General features: G+C 47.4%; 2 protein-coding genes across 3 annotated transcripts in view; both read right to left on the bottom strand.

The window, feature by feature from the left end:
- Positions 1-444: 444 nt before the first annotated feature.
- On the bottom strand, positions 445-6,697 carry REEP2 (receptor accessory protein 2). Of its 2 annotated transcripts, none has more exons than XM_011229286.3 (8): positions 6,458-6,697; positions 4,556-4,628; positions 4,177-4,253; positions 2,850-2,970; positions 2,501-2,614; positions 2,000-2,141; positions 1,762-1,892; positions 445-1,675 (listed from the first exon to the last, which is right to left on the bottom strand). In XM_011229286.3, the coding sequence occupies exons 1-8, from the start codon at positions 6,487-6,489 to the stop codon at positions 1,607-1,609; spliced, it is 759 nt and encodes a 252-aa protein (XP_011227588.1). In that variant the 5' UTR covers positions 6,490-6,697; the 3' UTR covers positions 445-1,606. The 2 variants fall into 2 exon arrangements, with proteins under 2 accessions (XP_011227588.1, XP_002922784.1); XM_002922738.4 differs by having other exon boundaries at positions 2,000-2,147; positions 6,458-6,691.
- A 1,711-nt stretch (positions 6,698-8,408) lies between these two features.
- Positions 8,409-24,665, bottom strand: part of KDM3B (lysine demethylase 3B) — a gene marked incomplete at its 5' end in the record, with an annotated part of 63,042 nt that continues 46,785 nt past the window's right edge. Inside the window, 12 exons of the mRNA XM_034655623.1 lie at positions 8,409-9,834; positions 11,711-11,845; positions 12,745-12,921; positions 13,197-13,336; positions 14,351-14,470; positions 16,400-16,530; positions 16,669-16,759; positions 17,168-17,339; positions 18,170-18,436; positions 20,841-21,097; positions 21,816-22,092; positions 23,192-23,319. Coding sequence (XP_034511514.1) covers positions 9,754-9,834; positions 11,711-11,845; positions 12,745-12,921; positions 13,197-13,336; positions 14,351-14,470; positions 16,400-16,530; positions 16,669-16,759; positions 17,168-17,339; positions 18,170-18,436; positions 20,841-21,097; positions 21,816-22,092; positions 23,192-23,319 — 1,976 coding nt within the window. The remainder of the gene's footprint in view (positions 9,835-11,710; positions 11,846-12,744; positions 12,922-13,196; positions 13,337-14,350; positions 14,471-16,399; positions 16,531-16,668; positions 16,760-17,167; positions 17,340-18,169; positions 18,437-20,840; positions 21,098-21,815; positions 22,093-23,191; positions 23,320-24,665) is intronic.

Below are 24,665 nucleotides of genomic sequence, written 5' to 3'. Positions count from 1 at the left end.
TATTCCTCTCCTGGTTGTCTCTCTCTCTCTTTTTTTAGAAGATTTATTTATTTGAGAGAGTGCGTGAGTGCAAGCCGGGGGAGGAGGAACGGCAGAAGGTGGGGGAAGAGAGAGAGAGAGAGAGAGAATCCTGAAGCTGACTCCCCGCTGAGCACAGCTTGATCCCAGGATCCTGAGATTAGGGCCTGGGCCAAAATCAAGAGTTGGCTGCTTAACTGACTGAGCCATCCAGGCGCCCCTGCCTGGCTGTATCTTGACCTTCCAAACCATTTTCCCTGACGGAACCAGCGGAAGCCCAGCTTGTATCTGGGAGAGCAGAACTTCTGGGGCTCACAGTCTGACCTCCTCCCCACTCCCTCCTGCAGCTGGGCCCTCCTTTTCACTTGAAGTCCTTCTCACCTGTGGACCGGAGGGGCAAGAACAAAGCACAGAGGCTGGAACACATGAGGTGCCAGAAATTGGTTTATTGGCTCATCCAGTGCCAAAGGTCCAACGGGCACCCTCTTTCCACAGAATTGGAAGCCCTTTGGCTCCTAAATTTATTTTCTTCTTCACACACTCCTCCTGGCCCTGACTGAAGCCACCGCAGAAGCTGGGGTAGCGTGTGGGGCAAAGGCTGGGCTCATGAGAGTCTGCTCACATGGGACCCAGTTTGCTTGGCACGGGAAGAGGGCTCTGGGGGAAAGGAAGATGAGCCCCCAGGTGAGGAGGAAAGGAGCTGGCTCAGCACGGGCCTCTACAGTGGGCCTGAGGGGCGGAGGAGCCCAGCACAGGGGCAGGGCAGGAATGGGGGGAGGTGAAAGGCGAGGAGGTAAGAGGCCCTCAGAATCCCATCCTGTCAGGATGGGCTGCGGTCCTCTGGTCCTCTGAGTGTCCGAGAGTAGGAAGGAGGGCTGAAAGCAGGGAAGGGCCAGCTGGGGCTTATGCTGGGGGGTGGTCGCTGCTGGCAGGAAAGTCCTTTACCCCGAATCCCCCCGACCCTAGACCCAGAAATACACACACCCACACACACTCTCACACTCACACCCCTAGAACCCCACTTATTTTTAGTGGGGACATGTAGCACACGGCCCCACCCGATGCCCCCAACTGCAGCTCCAGCCTGGCCCCTGGTCCTTTAAACACGCATTAAGGCCCTGTCCTCCATTCACAGGTATGGTCTGGAGCCCTTGGCCAGGTTCTCTGAAGCCTTCCCCATTCCCTCCTGGTCTCCCAGGTGCCTTCGGGCCCATCTCTGGTTATTCTGGGCTGTGACTGCCCCCCACCCCCCACCCTAGAGAGAGAAGTGAGGGCATGTTAGGACCTCAGAAAAGGGGATGGCCATGGTCTTCAGCAAGGCACTGCATGGGTGGGGGCAGGACTGGAGCAGGGGGAATAGCAATTTGGGCTCTAAGGAGCCCCCACCTCCTTGGGTGGCTGAGTCCTCAGCAACTCCTCCAGCCTCTACCCTCCACCCCCACAGCAGGGCCTCCCTCCTCTTTTCCAAGCCCTTCCAGAGGAGTGGTCACTGGGCAGGCAGCCATCTGAGGGGCCCTAGGGCCTGAGACACATGGGCTACTGGCACAGTGTGGAGCAGGGGCTCTGCAGCCTGTGGGGGGTCAGGACCTCAAGCCAAGTCACCCCCACCAGAGGTCTTCTTCTTGGGCCGGGTCTTCAATGTCTTGGAAGCCAGTGGCTGTAGGAAGGAGGGAGGAAGTCAGAGGGCTCAGCCGAGGCTTACATCCCCTCCCCACGTCCCCAGGCTCTGGCCTGGGCTCTCACCTCAGCTTTGGGCACTTTTTTGACAGGTTTGACCCGCTTAGGGGCCTTGTCTCCCATATCATCTTCAGAGGTCTCTGTCCGGGGATCTGCCTGGTTTGTGTTAGACCTTAAACTCAGGGCAGGGTCATCTCCTGGTTTGGGGGAGCAAAGGAGAACATAGGTCTGGTGGCTTTCCCGCCTGGCCACCATGCCCTCGTGGTACCCCCTCCCTCTGCCTAGCCCAGGGCCCTGCCTGTACCTAAGTCCTCAATGGTGTCCAGGAGGCTGCCGGGGCTGGGTCGGAGTCGGCCGTCAGGCCCTTGCAGGGGCAGCGCATCCTCGTCCCGGATCAGGGTCAGGTCCTGCATGCTGAAGCTTCGGAGCTTCTCTGAGAGCACCCCCTGGCCCTAGGGTCACCACCACGCACCGGGAGAACCGGAGGAAGGGGCGGGGTGGAGATAGAGGTCACCATGGAGCACGGGCAGCCCCTGAGCTCAGCGCTTTCCCTACACTGTCCTCACCCGGACCTACAGCAGCACTGACAGCCTGGGGCCACACCTTCCCTTTGGACAGAGGAGGCGACTGGCCCGGGGAGTGGAAATCACATAGCTGGAGGCTAGTAGAGCCAGGCCTGGAAGCCTGAGTTGCAAAAGCCCCAGACCAAAATGGCAGGAGGACACAATAGATGCAAAGGGGCTTGGCCAGGGGCATGACATGAGCAAGGTGGGGTCCTGGGAGCCTGGGTCTGCCCCCATCTCACCTTGGCAGCGGCTGTGACTGCGGCATTGGCAGCCAGGTTCAGGCCCCTCTTGCCCACCCTCATCATGGTCTCATAGCTCTTGTCTCGGGCCTGTGTGATGTACTCGTCGATCTCCTGAAGGGTTGGAGGCGAAGGAGCAGGAGGTGAGGGGTGGGCCCCACTGGCCAGGCCCTGCCTGCCCTTGTTCCCACCTGGACAAAGGCACGGCCTGCTCCCGGAGGCCAGGGCCCTGCCAGATGGCTTCGGGTTCTGGGCACCCACAGGGAGAGCCAGGAATGTACACGGCTGCAGGCACTGGGCTGCCCCGGCCTGGGGCAGGTGAGGAAGTCAGCGGAGAGTGGGGGCAAACCTTCTCCTTGTTGGACAGTGTCGGGTGCACGAACTTGCGGTAGAGCACGCTGGAGCCCTTGGTGTAAGGGGACAGCAGCCATATCACAAAGGCGATCTTGAGCTCAAAGTAGAAGGGGAACCTGTTGGTGGGACAGAGGCAAGTGGCAGAGCCTGGGATAAGGAGTGCGGGGTGAACTGATACCCTGCAAGACCTTGGCTGGCTCCCCACCCTTAGTGCCCTGGGGGCCCCACGTGGCTCAGGTGACTGGGCATTTCTCATCTCCAGGAGAATGGGAGGCTCAGTTGAGACTCCAAGTGGGACGTGAGAAGTGCCCCCAGCAGGAATCCCCCTCGGCAGTGGCTCTCTGCACATTTTATTCCTAGAGTTCCAGGCCTCTCACTCTGACAGATGACTCCTACTCCTCTGTCCTAGGGTCAACACCAAGGCGAGCTCCCTAAACTTCCAGATCCACTCCTGGGTCCCCACCCGCTTCTTTTCCTGCCTTCTGCCCATGAGGAAGACCGAAGCTTCTCCAGCTGTGCTCTGGATCCCATCCCTTGCTGTCATGACATGCCTCTTGCTTTTAAGGATTGCTGTCCATTCCCTGGCTCCTTCTCCTCGGGCCACAGACTCCTTCACACTTCCTACATCCTCACAAAACTTTTTCCTTTGTTTGTGTTGAGAAGCATCTATGCTCCCTGTCCTCATTTCTAACCCATTATTCTTTCCTAATCTGACCCCACTCAACTTCGGCTAACACTGTTTTCCTCAAAGGCCACTGGCCCTTACAGTCTACAAATGCAATCATCTTTTGTCCTCTACCTCTTCGTAAAACTCTCTCCTCCTTGTCTTACATTGTTCTGTGCTGTGTTAGTCCTCTCTTCCAAAAGGCATGTGCTCACCCGATAAACATTTTTTGGGCTCCTGCTGTGACTGTACATATAGGTGATTAAGACATTCTCTGTCTTCCAAGAGCTCGTAACATAGTCTAGTCTAGTAGTGCTTTGAAATGCCAGCATCGAATGTTTGTAAGACTGAATCCTATTTTACAAACAGGGAAACCGAGACTGACAAAGCTGTAACGTGCCCAAGGTCATACAGCAAGTCTGGCAGAAGCAGGTTGCCTGAATTCTATGCTGGTGCTTTGGCTGCCACCAGAAAGAAAGGTGGGGACTATGTCTCTCATTCTACTGATCAAGCCAGGCCTGTGTGGGGGAGGGTGGACGTTCAGGACCCCATGGAACTGTCAGGGGACTCCACCCCAGCTCTCAATCTTTGGTTTGGCTGGTGGGGTAGAGTCTAAACCCTGGACCCTGGGGTGCAGGGCAGGGATGCTGGACCTCACCAGGAAAGCACGATATCCGTGAGGGTCTCAGCCGTGGTGAAGAAGGCGAAGACGATCCAGTACATCATCCATTTCACCTGAAGGCACCGAGGGCAGTGTTAGCTGGGCCTCAGGGGGACACCCAGGACCCCGTGTCTGCTTGCTGGCTATGCTGGAGGTGTGGTGGGGAAGGGACCCTCAGGGTGGGAAGGGACATCTCAACTTTGTCTGTGGATCTCACCAGGGCTGGGGGAAAGGAACACAAAGGAACCTTCGGGAAGCAGGGTCTCATTAGTGCTGAGGCATTGGTACAAAGTCACTCCTGTCTGGAATGTGACCCACGGTCCTCCCCTATCTCTGCCCTGTGGGTTGGGTGGGAGATGAAGTGTCACAAACTCACATATTCCTTCACGTTTTTTGTCTTCACGGCCTTGTAGGAAGAATAGGCTGGGTACAAGGTGCCAAAGATGAGCCTAGGGAGGCAGGCAGGGTTACTGGTCCCCTCGGCCAAGAGCAGTGGCCTCTCCCTCCCAGCTCTGCATCAGTCAGTCCCTGGGTAGGTAAGGGGAGAAGGACAGAACTCCAGAGTGCCACATCAGCTGGACTGATGAACTCAGATCAGTGCTTATAGTCAAAGTACTTCAGCCTCTGGTGATACCCAAGCATGGAGGCCCCCAGACGGTTAGGGTGATAAAGGTTCCCCTTTATCGTTCAGGTTTTCTCCAGCCCCTTAGGTGAGGAAAGACCCAGAGGCCAGAGGGTCCAATGTGGTCTCTTTAGCCATGAACACTGGTTATGCATAAACGTATCATGGGGAGTAGGGGGTCTGGTTACCACTACAGGTGTCTTCCTTCTACAGATATGTTGCTCATTCATACCCATCTACCCTTAACCTTTACTTTCCTGTCTCAGAACCAGGCTGGGTAGGGCCAGGTCTGTAAGGGAATGTGACACCGCCTAACAGGGCACTCTATGTGGCAGTCAGAGGCACCGCTGTGGCCCTGGGGAGCAGAGGGCACAGGAGCAGGAAGCCCTAGAGGGGCAAAAAGTTTTATTACCTCATGTAAGCAGACTTGGGGACCAAGTTCAACTTGGCTGGGGGGGGACTGGGCTTGAGGCCCTGGCTGTAGTACAACCTGGTAGTGACCTCATTAGAGACCACATACAGGACACATGTGAGGGAATAAGAGGAATGATGCTCCGAGGGACCTCATCCAGGTAAGAGAGAAGCAGCCACTCTGAAGGCCACAGGGAGGTAGGAGGCCCCAGGATTCCCTCTGGGGTGGGGTGGGATGGGGGAGGAAGAAGGGAGACCCTGGTGGGTCTAGAAGGCGCCAGAACACAAGCACGTAACAGCACCGAATGGGAGGGAATCCTGGGCTGTCAGTCCCCCACAGTAGAGGCTGAGGGGCAGGGTCCTGAGCCAGGGCAGGGCTTGGCTGAGGCCCATGCAGTGCCCCTGCCAGGCCCAGCTCCTTGACAATGTGTGGGTATTGCCTGTTCTCACAGGGACCTGCCTCATAGAACTGACCTGTGGAGATGGGGTGGGGGGTGGAATCCTAAAGGACAAAATGTGGGGTGTGGGAGAAGGCTTCCCTCCTGGGGCCAGGGGGAGGCGTCAGGGACACAGCTCCACAATGTGGCTAGCAGCCTGGAATGAAGGCCACCTAACGCCGTCCCCTCTGTGGCTTTCACAAATTCAGACTGAAAACACACATCCTCTCCTGGTTACCTCCCACACTTTGTCCTCCAAGCATCTCTGCTTCCCAATACCCAGATGTCCTCCCTGGGGGGCCTCCAGAGCATGTACCCTCATCTCCAGTGTCCTGATAGTCAGTGGAAGAGGGAGGAGGCCAAGGCCCTAAGCTATGGAATGATGAGGCCCTGCCTTGCTCTCCATGCTTCCATTAGCCCTCTCCCTGCAGTGAGATGAGGGCCCAGGTCTGAGTTGCCCCTCCAGCGGAGATCTGCTAGGTGGGGGAGGGGACATGCCACCTCCCCTCATAAATCAGGCCACGCTGCCCGGGCCTAGGATGAAGGAAGGTGAAGGAACAGGAAAATTAAACATAAAAAGGGTGAGAAGCCGGGCGTACTATGGCTCCTCTAATATTCCCCCCTCCGGTCCTGGGTCCTACACCCCATGTCTTGTCTCCGAGGACCCCAAATAGGGAAGATGTGCCTTTAGGTGACTCTGTTGTATGAAGCCACGGAGCGGTCTATCCAGGGCTTCAACACCCCTCACCCTCATCCCTATTCCCCATCCCCCTCCCAGCCGGCCGCGCCCCGCCATCGCCGCACTCACACCACCAGGCGAGAGATGATCCAGGACACCATGGCGGGGCCGGGCGGGGCGCGGGGCGGGGGGACCCGACCCGGGCCGAGGATGCAGGTGCCGGAGGTCGAGCGGCGGCGGCAGCAGCAGGAGCCGCAGTAGCAGCAGCAGCAGCCGCCGCGGGGGCCGCGGAGCGCCGAGCAGCCGCGGTTAAAGGGGAGGTCCCTGCCGCAGCGGCGGGCCGTGGGCGGCGGCGGCTCTTAAAGGGGAGGCCCCGGCGGCGGCGGCGGCGGCGCGCCCCCTGCACCTGCCATCACCGGGCATGCGCCTTTGACCCTCAGCGCCCTGCCTTCTTCTAATCACTCGTTCCTCCTTCTTGGATTCCGAGCCCGGGTTCGAGGTCCTCACAGGCCTTCAGGTTCCATCCTGAAATCCTAGCCCCCAGATCCTACCCTCCTCCTGCCTTCTCCACACCAGGCTGAAAAGCTTGAACATTCCCCGAGGAATACTAGCTATGACTTATTGAGTGCTTACTAACTGCCAGGCCCTGAGGTAAGAGTTTACCCGCATTATTTCACTGAAACCTCACTACCATTCAGTCAGGCAGGGGTTGTAATTATCCTCATTTTGAAGATAAGGAAACGGGACGCTTAGGGAAGTTCAATAATTTGCCAAGGTCACAAAACCACTAAGTCATGCAGCTAAGATGTAACCCATAAAGTCTACTTTAATCAGGCCACTTCTCCCAACTGCTGACCCGCAAACTGTCCTCCCCCACTACAGGCCCTGTAAAGACACTCACCCAACAACTCCTGAAGTATAGCTGCACCTGTCCACCTTACCCCTTCTTGGCCATCACCAATCCCCCCTGCTCTGATCTGCTTTTTTTAGGTACTCATTTGCTCAGCTTTGCAAGGGAATGAGCCCATGCTCTCAGGGGAAATACCCGGGGCAGAATGCGCTTAACCAGAAGGATTGGAGGCCCTACGTCTAGGTTGGAGATGGATCCAGGGCCTCCAGTTCCACCCCCACCAGCAAAGGCTGGCAGCAGTGTATGCCCTAATTCTGAAGACATTTATATCCAGAATGTAGGCTAGCCCGCCTCCTGATTTTCACCAAAGCAACAAAGCTCCAACCTCTGCAACCCCCTTTTCTCCCCATTGCTTTCCTTTCCTGTTCCATTTCAAAGCTTCTGCATTCTTTAAGTGGAGGTGTAAGTCTTCTGGTGATCACAGCCTCGACCCCGTGCCCACCCAGGCTGAAAGGACAAGCTCAGAGCTCTGTATTTCAGTTATGGTCCTATTCAAACTCGGTATCCTTGAACCGCACAATGGTCTATTTCCACCCTAATTGTATTTCCAGGCTCAAACACTTTGGAAGGTGTTTTCCAACAGGGTCTGGAGAAGCAGATTCTGATGACCCCTTTTGCTATTCTTTACAACTCCCGCTTCAAAAGGCCTTTTCTAATGGGAACATAGTCTGTCCTCACTCTTCAAGCCACTTTAATTACTGTTGGATTACCAAAAAAATCCTATATGGGTCTTTTCCCACCAACTCCGAGGTGGATCCAGGGCCACATGTTTCCTATGTGGGCAAGCCAGTCCTCCTGCTTTGCGGAACCCCGGCCACTGATTGTCCAAAACCTTGCTCATGTCATCCCCCATCCCCCTTACTCCTGACTGCCCCGGGAAGGTCAAGACCTCACCTTTCCCATTCCATTCACACAGCATAAAATGTGGAAAACCTGTCTTTTCTCCCACCTTCTAACTCAAGTGACCTTTTCCCTTCACCCCCCAAGCCCACAAACCACAATTACTTGGCACTTTCATCTCTCAAAAAGGCACAAATTCAGGAAGCAAAGGGTAATCGGAAGCAGCCATGGAATGAACATCTGAAAATGAACCATCCTCCACCTTCAACCCGACTCAACCTGCCTTCGCTTTGTAGAATGGCTGGCACAGGAAGAATTTAGTCCACTCCAAACAGATTTGTTAGATTTTTAATAAGAACATGGAAATCCCAATCAGCCCTTCAACAAAATTAAAATACAGAAAGTGAAATTAAAAGTATTCTACAGTAAATGACTTTTATTAAAAAAAAAAAAGGTAACTGTGAACATATAAACAAGCCTGCAGGGCACTACAGTACAGCTGGAAAGTAGATACATTTTCCAACGTATCTATGGGCCAATGAATTCCATCATTTTCAAATAAATTCTTAATAAAACTCCACAGAGTTGGAAAGTTTTGTTGAAAATATTTCTGGACAAAAAACCCAAAAAACCAAAAAGCCTCATGTAGGAAATCAAACTTTCCTTCGCATTCGGAAGTGTAAGAGGAGTCCCAAGGGAACGCTGGTAATAGGTGAAAATGGTTCCTGTGTCACCAGTGTGTGTATTCGTAAAACACACCACAGCTCAGATGTGACAAAGTTCTTTCTCAGTTGGCTGTTCCCTCAAGAAAGGACTGAGATGGGAAGAAAACTGAAAGAATCCTAAAAAGCCAATTCTTTTAAATTCTGCTTTGGCTGATTTTGTGCTATAATGGGCAGTTGATTTCTAAAAATCATATTTCTTCAAAGATTTTTATCGAAAGGAAGACTAAATGTAATGTGCCTTTCCTCATAATCCAGGAAAACAACTGTGGTATTTCAAAAATTCTAAAAATATCTACTTTCATGAAATAGTAACTATTTCACTACAAACCTATTTTTCACTAAATACACACATTTCCTAATCCTGGAGCCTCCTGGGAAAAGCAGTGGGTTCTCCCTGGGTCCTGCAAGACTCCAGTGTTCACGGGAGAGATTGTGGGGAATGGCTTCACCCCGTCTCCTGGGATGGGCTGTGTCAGAGGTCACGTGCAGAGACACTGTCAGGCTTCCACCAGGCATGTTTAAGCAATCAGCCCCTACTTGTACCAGTAATGGGATTCCCCCTACCTCCAAACACATTCCCACTTCACTAGGCACGAGAGAAAAAAGAAAAGAAAGGTGTGCCCACATTCCCAGTTTCCATGGATCTCAAGTCACGAGAATGTGCAGGAAAGCCCAGCAATGTTTAGGCAATTCAGAGTCCCAAAAGACCACAGGATGGGGACATGGCACCCTCGGCTTCGAATCTGAAACTGTGTGTGTGAACAGTGCGACTTTCCTGTGTCAACCTTCAGTGTTGAGGCAGCGTAGAAAAGAGTGGCTGGAGAGTTTGTAATACTGACCACACTGGCTCCAAGTGAAGGGCCTCTGCTCCAGCAGAGAAGCCCGCCGTTCCCTGTATGTGTTGTGAGTGAAAGACCTGCTTCACAGGGGAGTTTGGAGTTTCTCCATGCCTAAGACCTTGCCAGTTTGGATTCATGAGCCTTGAGGGTGCCAACAGCATCTTTCACTGCATGATAAATGATGTTCTTCACCTGGAGAGAGCAATCAGCAGTCAGTTCATGGCAGCCCCACATTATATTCTCAAACAAAAATGTATTTTTTTAAAAAAGATTTTTATTTATGTATTTGACAGAGAAAGTGAGCGCACGCGCTAGCAAGCATAAGCGGGGGGGGGGCGGGGGGGCGGGGGGGCAACAGGCAGAGGGAGAAGGAGAAGCAGAGTCCCCAGTGAGCAAGGAGCCCAATGTGGGGCTCGATCCCAGGTCCCTTGGATCATGACCTGAGCCGAAGGCAGATGCTTAACCGACTGAGCCACCCAGGAGCCCCACAAACACGTATGTTTTACACGGCCTATAAAGCCTACTAGTTAATGAGGAAACCCCTCAGCCAGGACCGCATACTTCCCAAATCAATCCTGAAGATGATTTACAAATCACAGAGGATGTAAGGTCTATAATCAAAAAAGAATGAGGACTCCATTTGAAAGGCTATATAATCACTTTCATCTATGTGCTTAGTAAGTGCTGGGCACTACCACTAAGCTTTTCATGTGGACTTTCATTTCATCCTTTCCACAATCTTATGACGTTGATTCTATTATTATCCCCATTTTACACATGAGAAACTGAGGAAACCAAGGTCTTGTGGTTAAGAACCTTGCCTAAGGTCCCAGAGCTAACAGGAATGCACTAAAACAACAGTGGGCAGGTTGGATTACTGGAAAATTTTTCCCTCTGTGCCTGTACGTATTTTCTAATTGTCTTAAGAGGAACACATATTATACATCAAGCAGGAAGGAACAGTTAGAGTCACTAAAATAACAGGCTAAAAAGAGTTTTAAACCGAGACAGTGATAATTCTGGGGAGGAAAAGTAAGGAGACAGAATGGGGAAGGGTACACGGAAGCTTCAATAATGTAATTGTTCTGTGTGTTAGTGTTGTTTCTCTGTATGTACAGGATGCTTTAATTCTTAAGCTGAGTGGTGGGCACACAAGCTCCCTTTTGCTATTCTTTATTAAATTTTTGTACTAATTCAACAAATACTTACTGAGTACCTACTGTGTATCAGATATTGTGCTAGGGAAAAGCAGGGAATAAAAGAGTAAAATCCCTGTCTTCACGGAACTTAAATAGCTTACATTCTAGTAGGGATAGAAACAAACAGATAAAATACATAATACGTTAGTGAAAAATATGACAGAAAAAAAAAGAAAAAAGCAGTGACAGAGGACTGGGAGTGTGGAGGTGACACGTCCCAAGTAGAGACCTAATGGCGGTGCAGTCGTAAATACGTATGCCTGCAGAGGTGCATTTTATCTGTAGTATCAATGTTACCTATTTATCCACGTGACTGGACTTTGTCTAAGAACTTTCATATGGTTGAAATGTTCTGAATTTTAAAAAAGGAAGAGCAAAAAAGATTGGATCAGGGTTGAAGGTGACTGAATCTACTGGCGGGAGGCAGAGAGACTGCGTATTCGGATTGCTGAAGTTCTGCCTGGGGAATCTTGCTTCCTGATTTTTTTTTTCTTTCAATGCTACTGCAGCACCCAATAATTCTTAGGGACATGGACGGTAGTCCTAGCAGGGCTTGAAGGAATTGAATCTGCACAGATATGTATTGTGAGAAGCAGCCCTGGGGAAGTGCCCTTCTTAGAAACATGCCTGGAACACACTGCATAGTGCTTTCGCCACCTGCCTGGGAAAAGTCAGTCTCGTCACTTATCAGCACTACATACTCTATCTCCCAGGGGCAGAGAAATAGGTGATGGCAGAAATGATGACGCTGAAAGATGAGTATTCTCTAAAAGCGAATGTGACGAGGACTGATGCAGAATGTGCATTCTTTGTACGTAGCCAAGTAGGAGATGAGGAGACAGAGTGGGGGTGAAGGAGGAGTTATTTACCTGCAGTTTATCCTCATGGTTTGTATGAGTGTTAGAAAGATGCCTGAATTCCTGTGTCAGGCGGAAACAGTGCTTCACATGTTCTGGAGATACAAAGTCTTCCGCTACTTTTATGCAACTGTATAGATTGTGCACCTGGGAGGGGAAAAGTACAGAGGGAGAACCATTAGAGAGTTGGCAACACCTGGAAAATGTCTATGATATAGTTTAAAAAATAAACAAGCAAAAAAATCCCAAAACTTGAGAAATACTTCCAATATTCCATTTTCATAAAAACAAATACAGAAAAATTGCAAGTACAAAGTTATACATGAAAATGTTAGTAACCGCACAGAAAAGGCTCTGGAGAAATATACACCAAACTGTTAACAGTAGGCTACTTCTGGAGAAGGCAGGATGAGGGGACTGAATAGGGGTATAGCACAGGTAGGTGAGCTACAACTTTCACTTTTAAAAAAATGGTCTCCCTTATTGAAAAATTTTTAAATGTGCATTTAAAATTACACAGAAGTTGGGGCGCCTGGGTGGCACAGCGGTAAGCGTCTGCCTTCGGCTCAGGGCGTGATCCCGGCGTTATGGGATCGAGCCCCACATCAGGCTCCTCCGCTGGGAGCCTGCTTCTTCCTCTCCCACTCCCCCTGCTTGTGTTCCCTCTCTCGCTGGCTGTCTCTCTCTCTGTCGAATANGTGAAAAAAAAAAAAAAAAAATAAAAAAAAAAAAAAAAAAAAAAAAAAAAGAACAGCCAGCCCTTCAGAGCAGAGGAGGTGGGGGGGATGGGGTAGCTGGGTGATGGGTACTAAGGAGGGCACGTGTTGTGATAAACACTGGGTGTTATATGCAACTAATGAATCGTTCAACACTACATCAAACACTAATGATGTACTATATGGTGGCTAACTGAACATAACTGAAATGGGAGGGGAGGGGAGGGGAGGGGAAAAAGAGGACAGCCGGCCCAATCTGGCCACTTATATCTCTTGCCAGATCAGTAAGAAAATCAGAAATGGGGAAGCCCATGGAACCAAGGAACCCACCTGGTGTGGGGCTCCAGCAGGTATGAAAACAGCATCTCCCAGGAACTGAACGATGGCCCAGCCTTGCACACCATACTCCTCATAGAGTCGCTTACGGAGGGTCTGGTCCAGGTACCAACTTTGGTCATGAATTGGGTCATGATCAGGGGGATTCTCTTGGCCTTGCTCTTCTCCAACCTGAAGCCATAAACAAACCCAAAGATGGAAAAGTCAATACATAAATATTATTAACAGCATAAATCCAGCTTGCTGAAGCAATGTCCCTAAGTGGGCCAAATCGTCTGCTTTGTTCTATTCAACTTCCTCCAGGTGTGGATTCAGGCCTTCAGGGCATTTTGACAAAAAGTACAGGTCTTTAAAGCCAAGACACGCCACAGGAGAAACCCTAAGCGGGCTGTTTCAGCAACCCCAGACCCTTAATCTGGGAGCTGGGAGCCTACCCAGGGACATACCTTTCGGAGCAATTCCCGGATCTTTTCTGCATCCTTGGCTGCATAGATGTGCCACAAAGCACCGGGCTTCTCCTTTCCATCGTGAATCCTCTGCTTTGTCACCTCATCAGCATCCCCCTCATCAATTGTCTTGAGTACCTCTGAAAAGAGCAAAATTACTTTTCAATGTAACCAGCCATTTCAGGACCTCTGAGTAAAGCGAAATGTCCAATCCAAACAAGTTTAGCCTCTACTATTCTCCATCTCTCTGGAGTAATATATAGTAGAAAAAAAGAATCAAAACTCGTATTTGTCTAAGCTTCCTATATGTAGGAAGAACCACCCTAAATCTTCCTTAGAAACTCAGCATTTTTTGGAGGTTGAGATTTCTTTTAAAACATACTTCCTGCTCAAACTGCATAGCCACATCTTATTTCAAATTACAGGTCATTTCCTGCTATAAGCAGACACACTCCATACACTTTCTCAAGATCTCTTCAAACTCTAGGGTTCTATGGATTTAAGGCCATGAAATGTAAAGCTTCTCTGGCAAGTTAAGAGGGTAGTCTTCTAATGCTTGTCTATTATAATCCGTTAAAGGACAACATAATGGAAGGATCTGCAGGTGTGTAGTATTAAAAGCAAAACTGTAGCAGCAAATGTACCACAATAATGACACCGATAATCCCTGAACTGTGAGATTTTGACTTATTTTTTTTCTTTAAAATTTACTATGTTTTCTAAAATGTACATAATTAACACATATTAATTTTACACTGAGATGGCAGGGAGTGCAAATGCAGCAAAATATCACTTCGATGCTTCAATTCTCTGCCAGCGTGCTGGACTTATCATCTGTCACCTCACAGGTGATCTGGCTGATGGACCAAGTGAGCCAGTTGGCCCTTCCTTCTTCATTCCTCTTTCTGATGCTATACACTCAGTGGAAAAGGGAACATTCCCATAGAGAGAATGACTCTGGTCAAAGATACACAAGTACCACTCCTCTCTTCTAGAACCTCCTTTCATCTAGCAACAGCCACTGGCTGCATAACTATGCATCAGGTCCGGGAGAGTTAGGAAAAAGCCACTGGCCCGAAGTGAGGAGGAAGACACTGATTTACTCCTGAGGCCAAGCCTCACCATCCTGAAGTAGTGGCTTCTAGAAATCATACCTTCATCATGGGCACCCTCCCCGATGGGGATCCCAACATACACCATCACATTAACTGCATCAGACACATCTAAATGGAGGTTTGTTGTGCCAACTCTTCTATCTTCCGCAGTTATCAAGCCTGAGAGAAAAGGAGGATATGCAGGGTGAAAGGGCAATATTGTGAAAAATTCACAAAGACCCTACAAGTACAAACATACTCAAAGATGTTCTTAGATGGGTAAAAGTGGGAAAGTAAAGTCTACCTGTTTATTAAGAAATCATTCTTCTCATTTCTTTTCTAGGTTTTCTTTCTTTCTTTCTTTCTTTCTTTCTTTTTTTTTTTAAAGATTTTATTTATGTGTCAGAGAGAGAGAGAGCACGAGCAGAGGAGGGGCAGAGGGAGAAACAGAGTCCCCGCTGAGCAGGGAGCCTGATGTGGTACTGGATCCCAGGACCCTGGAATCACGATCTGAGCTGAAGGCAGACGCTTAAGTGACTAAGCCACCCAGGTCTCCCTTTTCTAAGTGTTTTAAGACTGATTTCTAGCTCGGCTAACACTATCATTTGATTTGGCCATTGAACCAATTCACTGCCCCCCGCCCCCAACAATCTCTCCTTTAAAAGCAAAACTGACACGGGCATTACTGACATTCAATGGAAGCTTGGATTTCATAGTGATTTATGGCCTTACTGTGACTCCACAGAAAGCCTGCTGGGTAGCATGGTACTCAGACTTCTTCACTGTTATTTCGTCAAGTCTTTTAAAAACTAAGAATCATGTCTTCTTATACAGAATATTTGAGAGGAAACATTCCAATTATTGGAGATATACAAGTTACAGATGTGACGCAAATCAAAATGACAAAAGCAAACACATTCAAAACCATCCTGGGGTACTTGGCTGGTTCAGTTGGTAGAGCACAAGACTCTTTTTTTTTTTTTTTTTAAAGATTTTATTTATTTATTCGACAGAGATAGAGATAGCCAGTGAGAGAGGGAACACAAGCAGGGGGAGCCGGGAGAGGAAGAAGCAGGCTCATAGCAGAGGAGCCTGATGTGGGGCTTGATCCCACAACGCCGGGATCACGCCCTGAGCCGAAGGCAGACGCTTAACCACTATGCCACCCAGGCGCCCCAGAGCACAAGATTCTTGATGTCAGGGTTTTAGGGTCAGCCCCATGTTGGGTGTAAAGATTACTTAAAAGTAAAAAAAAAAAAAAATCTTTAAAAAAACAAACAACAAATAAAATCTTAAAAAAAAAAAAGGGAAAGGAAAGGAAAGAAAAGAAAAGGAAGAAAAGAAAAAGCGGTGCCTGGGTGGCTCAGTCGGTTATGCGTCTGCCTTCGGCTCAGGTCATGATCTCAGGATCCTGGGATTGAGCCCTGCATTGGGCTCCCTGCTCATCAGGAAGTCTGCTTCTCCCTCTCCCTCCTCCTCCCAGTCATGCTCTGTCTCTGTATCTCTCAAATAAATAAATAAAATCTTAAAACAAACAAATAGGGGTGCCTGGATGGCAAAGTCAGTTAAGTGTCCTTTTGGCTCAGGTCGTAATTGAAGGGTTGTGAGATCCAGCCCCAGTTGGGTTCCATGCTCAGGATGAGATCTGCTTGAGATTTTTTTCCCCCTCCCTCTCCCTACCCTTCTGCACCTCCCCCTGCTCATGCTCTCTCTAAAATCAATCAATCTTCTTAAAAATTAATTAATGAATTAAAAAAAACCCACACAAAAAACAAAGGGTTGCCTGGATGGCTCAGTTGGTTAAGCAACGGACTCTTGATTTCGGCTAAGGTCATGATCTCAGGGTCATGAAATCAAGCCCTGCGACACACTCCATGCTGGGCATGGAACCTGCTTAAGATTCTCTCTCTCCCTCTCCCTGTACCCCTCCCCCTCTAAAACAAAACAAAACAAAACAAAACCCCAAACCATCCCAGACACTTTTAACTTCTCTAGCATCTGTCACTTTGCCCTCCATTATCTCTACAAATGACCCTAAATATCTCCCTCTATAGGTGAAATGGGGAATGGCAGTATCCAAAAAGCACAATTACGGCTTCTCCCTCATACCATAGGCATTATACATCTTGGGGCCCAGATCGGGCCTTACAAAGTAGCTGGGCAGCCTAGAAGCCAGATTGAGCCTGCCATCTCGTTTGGTATATTCTGGCAGGGGAAGGTTCTCCATCAGATCTTCAAACCTACAAAAGATCAGGAAAGATGACTTAGCTTGTTACAGGGGAAAAAAAGCAAAGGGGCGAAGTCCCTTTTCTATAATTACTCTGAGATGCTCCAGCAAGAGAGAAGTGTCTCAAGATGACCCACTGTAGTTCACTAACCTTGTTGGCATCATGTCCCGAAAATCTTCCCCAGGAGGCCAGTCCTTGAGTTTAAGCACCATTGGCTGCCCATCTTCTGATCTTAATCGCTCTGGAAGATGAAAGCACTCCCATAATCTGCTAGTCTGGCTGCTGCCTGATTTTTCAGTGACCAAAAGTTTTAGGAGTCTGACTTATTTTCAGATTTGTAACCTGTCATAATGGACTAGGTGGGCTTTGTTCTTCTCACCCACTGCTTTAGTACATACTATATTTTTCCATCTCACAGGGATTCCAGCCCCATTCCTCAGTGAAAGTGCTCGAAACAACCCATGGGAGCATGTGCTTATGCCCAGGTATGCTCTGAGAGCCATGTGCTTCCCAGGAGAGCTACCTCGTTAGCACCAGGACAGAATGTGTGTTCCAACCACCCCCTGAACGTGCCAAGAGGATTTAATTTGAGTCCAGGGGCAGTACTGGATGTACAGAAGCTCAGTCTGCCATTATCAAAGCTACTTACTGCATATGATCTCGAAGCCATCCCAGAAATCCCGAACTTTCACATCGGAAATTATAGCACAGTTCCTGCAGTTCACCAAGTCGACATCCTGGTCTCCAAATTCCTGGCTAAAGGCTTCTGGCTTCCAGAGTTCAGACTTGAGCTTTTTATGTACCCCTGAAACCAGCACTGGCTGTAGAAATAAAAATACCCCAATCAGAACCATTCAGGACTACTTTTAGCTCAGGGCTAAGGGACAGAATAGGAGGTTTCCTGGGGACAGCCTCATCTTCTTCATGATGGTTTACTGTTTTTAACCAGTTTTGAAATCTCAAGATTTGAACATGGCAACGGCAGGAAATGGAAACTACTTCTACTCCATCATTATTCTGGATTCTCACCCTGGGAGGCACACCACAGAAATCCCTTCTGTGGCTCTGGCATCTACCACTATTTTGGGGTGAGAGAACAAAAAGCTGACAAATGCACCTTTGAGAATACTTCCTCACATCTAGAATGAAAAATTATCCAGACAATTCTATGACCTCCCCCTTTCTCAAACACCTGCTAAAGCATAAAAATTAGTGTTATCACACTATCATTCAAACTTGTGTGGCCCTGAAATATTTACCTAGAAAAGTACTGCTCACTTCCACCCACCTTTGCCTTACCCCTATGTCACACCTGAGGATTTTCCTCTAAAGGTGTCATTAATGGCAGATTACCACTTCACAGAAATTTCAACTGCCGTTTTAAGAACACAGAGCTACACACTATATAGAAATACAGAAATATAAGGAAAGATAAGAAATATATAGAAATATAAGGAACCGCGATATGTATTTAGGAATCTCCTGATTTTTTTTGAATCCAAGAAAAATCGAAGTAGCAAGGCTGTCTAAAATGAACTTACTATGTCTCAATCTCCCTGGCAAAAAGTTTCCCAGACAGAATTGAAACTATCCTGGCAGCTGTGGTGGACAAGCAGCCAGCCGGCCCAGGGAACTACTTATTCTTACTTACCTGGCCTTGCTTCCAACACTCCCGGAAGATCTTCCAATTGTTTTTGTTGCTGGGGTCATGAAGACACAGAAGTCTGCCATCACAGAGCCAGGAGTGAGAGGTATGGGGGTCCAGCACATTTAACCCCATCACCATCTCCTTCACTTCCTTTTGGGTATCAGTCAAGTTACAGGCCCGCTTTGCAGCATCTGAGGTTTTCTTATTTTCTACCACTGAGGCAATGATGTGGTCAAGGAAGTTGGGTAGGCTGGCCTTGTTCTTCACTCCCTGCCACACACAATTCCATCGGGTAAGTCTGACTGAGGCACCATGAGAAGAGCATTCACAAAACTGTCTCCCAGTTGTCTTCACAAGAAGGAGTTCTGATTTACCTCATTAAGTTTCATAAAAGTTACTGAAACACCTTTTGTAATTGAAGGGCGGGGTCTGTTAAGTCAAGATCTTAAATCTTCCTGTCTTTCATATTGTGCTTCACGTTTATAAAAGAAAAGTACCGAAAGATCCCCTGTGCCTCAGGAGACTGAAGACCTAAGAAATACTTTGGCATCCAGCCTGGTATTAGGGATTTGCATGGAGACCACAGGGTACTGCAAAATACTGTAGTTGAGTGGAAAAGATCATTGACTTTGAAGGTTATAAATTTTTTTTCTCACCACCATGCCCAAGGGATACAGTACTTCAATTAGGTAATAAAGTGGCTTAACAAGGCAGTGCTTCTTTTAACCAGGGAGTATACCCCCAATAAAAGGGTAAACCAAAGTATCCAATTGGAAATGTATATTCTGAAAGAATTCTCCTAATCCCAATTCTTCTCCTGCTTCTCATCCCAGGGAAAAATCTCACACATGTTTCAGGTGATGGGAAAGCTCAGGCTCAGAAATCAAAGTGACACCTGTAAATGTCACAGAACTGAGAGGGCTTTTGTAAACCTGGTATTCCTATGCCTGAAATATCACTAATCATTATCTGTACAGAGTACATGTGATCATGTAACTTCCTGGGAAAACTAAAAAAGGAAAAGGAGAACTAAGAGAGCCATGTACAAATAAAACAGAGCCAAAAGTAATTTTTTAGAAGTCACAAATCCAAAAAAGAAACAAATAATTCACATTGTACAGGGCTCAACCACCCACAGTTCATTGAATTTCAGCCATTAATCATAAAAAAGAATGACAAGCATGTTTATGTGCTTGCTTGAAATGATCTTGAAGATAATACAAACTGAACGTGGAAAAGCAAGGTGTAAAACGTGTGTAAAAAGAGGGGGTACTGTATATGTATATATATACATACACATACAGTAAGGCCCTGAAACAATGATGACTGACCACCAGAGAGGAAAACAGATAGCTGGGAGACGATGATGGGAAGGAGACTTCTCACTCTATAATTTAAATTTTGTATCTTGTGAATTCCTTCATTCAGTAAAAGCTTACCAAACACCTACTATGTATCAAACTGTGACACTAGTGATTTATAAGTGAATAAAACAGTCAAAACTCCTTGAAGGAGAGGTAAGACAGAAAAGAAACCAAACATGGTAATGAATGCTATGGGGAAAATATGAAGTACAGGGAAAACAGTTATGGAGGATGGGACTGTGATGGACTTTAAGGGCGATTTAAGAAGAAGAGTTACAGGATGTGACATTTCAAGACGAGGGGACAAAAGTGATGACGAAGCAAGCCTGTGGTTACAAGGGAAAGTTTGTTCCAGGTGGAAGAAAAGGACAGGTGCAAAGGCTCTGAAGAAGGAGCCTGCCTTGTCCTGTTCAAAGAACAAGAAGGTGGGTGTGGCCAGAGCAGCACGCACAAGAGTGGTAGCTGAAGTCAGAGAAGTGCAGGGAGGACACACAGAAAGGGCTGGAGCCTTACGGTCCACTGAAAGGACTCTGTTTATACTATGAGAGAAACAGGAAGCCCCTGAAGGACTTTAGGCAGGGCTGACATAAATCATGTCAATGAAATCACTTATATTTTAAAAGAATCACTCTAGCTGCTGTGTTGACAACAGACTATAGAGTGGAAAAAGGAAGAAACAAAGGGGACCTGTAAAGAGTTTACTGCAAACACGCAGGAAAGAGGACATTGGCTCAGACCAGATAGGAAGCGGTAGAGCTAATGAGAAATGGGTGGACTCTGAATACATTTTAAAGATCAAACTGAAAGGATGTGCTGGCAGATTAGATATGAAATGTGAAAGACAGGAGTCCCAAATGACTCCAAGATTTTTGGCCAAGCAATGGCAAGAATGCAGATGCCCATGACCAAGAGAGAAAACTAAAGGAGAAGCAGGCTTATGGGCAGAAGATGAGGCAGGAAAGTGGTCTTCATGTGTTAGGTTTGAGGTGTCTATTAGACATCCAAGAGAAGATAGCATGGATGTACTGTCTAGGTTTAAAAAAAAAAATGCCCATTATTGTCAAGAAAATAGTGATTTCTGCTGACTGAAAATTTTGATGTCTCAATTTCTACTGACTTCTTAACATGGCACAAAAAGTTCACGATTTAAAAGGATCTTGAACATTCCCCAAACCCAATGTAAAGAAAGGTCTTGTCAGCTGGACATACAACACAGAGAATACAAGTCAACCATATACACTCTAACCCAGTTAGAAGATCTCTGATGGCTCTTCGTTGGAAAAGGTTAGGGTTGCAGAAAGGACACTTACTGCTGAGGATGTAGAGAAGACCGGGGGGAAGGGTATGCCTGTGTCCAAGGGGGTTTGAGGAAGCTTTCCGGGCCCGGAGTGAAGGAGGTCTCGAAGGCTAGAGCCTTCAGTTTTGTTGTTGGAGGCAGTGGGACCCAGTAACAGACTGTTAAAAAGCTTTGGAGTCAACGGAGAGACCTTTGCAGTGGAGTTGAACGAGTCCAGCCCAAAGGGTGAATGAGACTCTTTACTGAGCACCGACCTCAGGGACCCTGCTTCTGTAAGGACATAACCGGGAACAGCATTAGGCATGATAAGGAACATCCAGTAGGCAAGTAACCCCTAAAAATCGGCCAAGTGGGAAGGAGGAGAGACTTTCCCCTCCCCTGATCCCCAAACTACATAGGTTTGTCTGGACCAAGCCTGATCAGGTATGACTATGGCAGGATCATGGCCAAGGAAACTCTCCTACTTCTCCCTTCCTTTCCCAGATCTGGATTTCAAATTTCCTCTTTTTCCCATCCATCTTTCATCTCCCACACTTGCTAAGACAGTGTTTCTGCAAGGGGGTCTCCAGGACACTTGTAGTGGAATCACCTAGAATGATCACTAAAAATGGAGATTCTTGATCATACTCTAAAAGATTGTTATTTAATAGTTCTGGTGGGGCATAGGAATCTGCATTTTTTACAATTCCCCAGATGACTCTTTGTGCCCACTGAAAATCAACCCTGGCTGCCTAACAGAACCCCCTGGAAGCTTATTAAAAATCTTAATATTGTTTCTGACTAAAGAGGTATGGGGCAGAGCCCAGGCATGTGCCTTTTAAAAAAAGCTCCACTTCTAGAAAGAAAATGAAAGAGATTCCCTCATTTTATGTGATTAGTAAGAGAAAGCAAGCAGCATGTTTCATAAATGTGGATGGTAATGTGTGAGTTTGAAGAATAACTCGAGTGTTCCACCCACAGGCAGGGCAGAGGCTTGTGTTTATCTCACCTTTTGTTTCCTCTTTAGCCTTCTGAGTTGCTAAATCTGCCAACCAGTGCAGGGCAGAAGAGGGGGGAGCTGTGTCAGGGCAAGGGGGCCTGATGGCTTTTAGCTCACTACTGCTATTTGAAGCCGAACTCTCTGCTTTCAGAGACTCATCAGATCTGCTGTCAGTGCTGTCGGCTTTGGGAACATGGTCGGTCTCTGATGTTACGGCCGCAGTTCCTCCTCCGCCTGAGAAGGTGGTTTCACTTCCAGAAGAGGCACTAGGGTTTATGCTAGGAAGCTAAAGCACAACAGGCCAACATGGTTAGAGTGCTGTCTTTGCAAAGGAAAGAAAGACACATAGTAAGCGCTGCTGACACTGAAAAAGTCTGGGAAAACAATGTGAAACTGTCTCATAAACGGCTACTTCATTCATTCATTCATTTAACATATATTAAGGAGTCCTACAATGTGATAGAAACTAAGCTTGGTTCTGTGGAAAGAACAGTGCACATAACAATAAATAATACAATGTATTTACGTTTAGCATGCCTAAGGCTCAGTTTCTGCAATGGCAAACTGGTGATTAGAATGTGACCTCATAAAGCTGTTCTGAGGATTAAATGAGATCGTATATGCAAAGAGTTCGGTATAGTGTTGGGCACACATAAACGCTTCACAGATATCTGTTTATTGTTCTATTACTGAATTTTCCGAATGACTTGCTCTAATATCTCAAGTCTACTGAAAATATATATTGAGATCGACTAGCCTTAATTCCTGTGCTTTCTACTGACCATGTGTTAGCTGTGTTCCTGGAAAGCCCTTCAAATGTAAGCAGGTAGGGGTGTGTGTGTGTGCATGTGTGTGTTTTTAAAATAGCCTCTTGTTCAAAACAGTTACCATCAAACCGGAATGACCTCCACCTCTGACAGAGCAATGAGCAAACCACTGCCTCTCTGGAGGCCTGGGATTGTTTTCAGGGTAGAATGATCCCAGCTCAGCAGGCCAATCTTCATGGTTCTGTCCTCAGTACCTAACATGACAAGGACAGGGACCATGCACACAGATAGGACTGCCTTCCTCGTAACATTTTCTATACTTCTCACCTACACAAGGACCCTGAAGTATAAATATTGACAAGATGTAGAGAATTTCTTTGTGCTATTTATCAACCCAGCCCGAAATGTTTTTAAAGATGAATGAAGAGAAACTCATACCAGGCAGACGGAATTCAAATCCCTTGAGTTAACTTTTGGGGCTCCCTCTAGAAACACTTCTCCATCCCCTAATTCCTCAGGTATCCTACAGTAGCCTAGGACAACACAGGTGAAAATGGGGCATTTCCTGGTACTAAGAAGTGAAGTTTCTCTCACTTACATCCGCCCATACCACTTTACCTGTGACATCCCATTGGTGACAGCAGGTCTCAACACAGATTTGTTCTGCCGACTAATACAAGGGCAGTTTGCTTTTATTCCCCACTTGCCCCGGGCAGCATGTACCATGTCTCCAATATTGTAAAGAGCTGGAAGAAAGATAGCAACAACAAAAGTCTCAGAATGTTTTATGTGCCAGGTATTGTGCTAAGGATTTCATTTACATTATCTTCCTCAACTCTTACCACATTTCAATGAGGTAGTAGCTTTTACCCTCAAATTTTTTTGGAAAATATTTTATTATTTATTATTTTTTAAATTTATTATTTTTTTTTACGATTTTGACAGAGTGCATAAGCAGGGGGAGCGGCAGGCAGAGGGAGAGGGAGAAGCAGGCTCCCTGCTGAGCAGAGAGCCCAACGTGGGGCTTAATCCTAGGATCCCTGGATCATGACCTGAGCCCAAGGCAGACGCTTAACCGAATGAGCCACCCAGGCGTCCCTAAATTTATTTTTTAAGTAGGCTCTACACGCAGACCTCAAGACCCTGGGATCAAGATTCGCATGTTCTACCGACTGAACCAGCCAGGCACCCCTAAAGACTGTATTTTTTAAGTAATCACTACACCCAATATAGGGCTCAAAACTCAAAACCCCAAGATCAAGAGTCGTACACTCCACCAACTAAGCCAGCCAGGTGCCCCATACTCTAAATTTTTGATGATGAAACTGATACTCAGAGAAGTTTACGTCATTTGCTCAAGCACACGTAGTTGGTAAATGGAAGTACTAATAGTTTAATCGAGGTATACCTAGCCCTAAAGTTCTGTGCACTCTTAACTACTAAGCTACACTCCCTCTTCCAGTAAACATTAACAAGGTGACCTGCAGGAGAAACTCTAGTGGTAGATTCCTTAATGTTCAAGAGCATGTAAACATTTTGAATTGTATACTTGAGATTTATATACTGTAAGTTATACCTAACAAAAAAGACAATGAGAAAAAAACAGACCAATGTAAACTTAACATGAGCATTAATTTTTTTATTATTATTTTTAAAGATTTTTATTTATTTATTTGACAGAGAGAGAGGCAGCAAGAGACGGAACACAAGCAGGGGGAGTGGGAGAGGAAGAAGCAGGCTTCCCAATGCGGGGCTCAATCCCAGAACGCTGGGATCATGACCTGAGCCAAAGGCAGACACTTAACGACTGAGCCACCCAGACGCCCCTTAACATGAACATTTAACCAATGCTTAGATCAGCAGGGAGCAGGCATCCTACCAGTGCACCGAGGGAACCCTTCTCCTTAGAAGCACTGGGGTATAAGGATCCAAAGAGGGCCCCTGCCATAGCAGAGGAGAATAAAGATAGTACATGGACCTTCTTCAATGCGTATGTGTTATCGGAAGCATGGAAGCTGGAAACAGACTTTTTTGGAGGAATCACTGAAGTAAACTGGGACTGTGACATAAACATGACCATTCATTCCTACTG

This window comes from Ailuropoda melanoleuca, chromosome 3, assembly GCF_002007445.2.
Source record: "Ailuropoda melanoleuca isolate Jingjing chromosome 3, ASM200744v2, whole genome shotgun sequence".
NCBI classification, from domain to species: Eukaryota; Metazoa; Chordata; class Mammalia; order Carnivora; family Ursidae; genus Ailuropoda; species Ailuropoda melanoleuca.
This window is presented reverse-complemented; position numbering and strand designations above follow the sequence as displayed.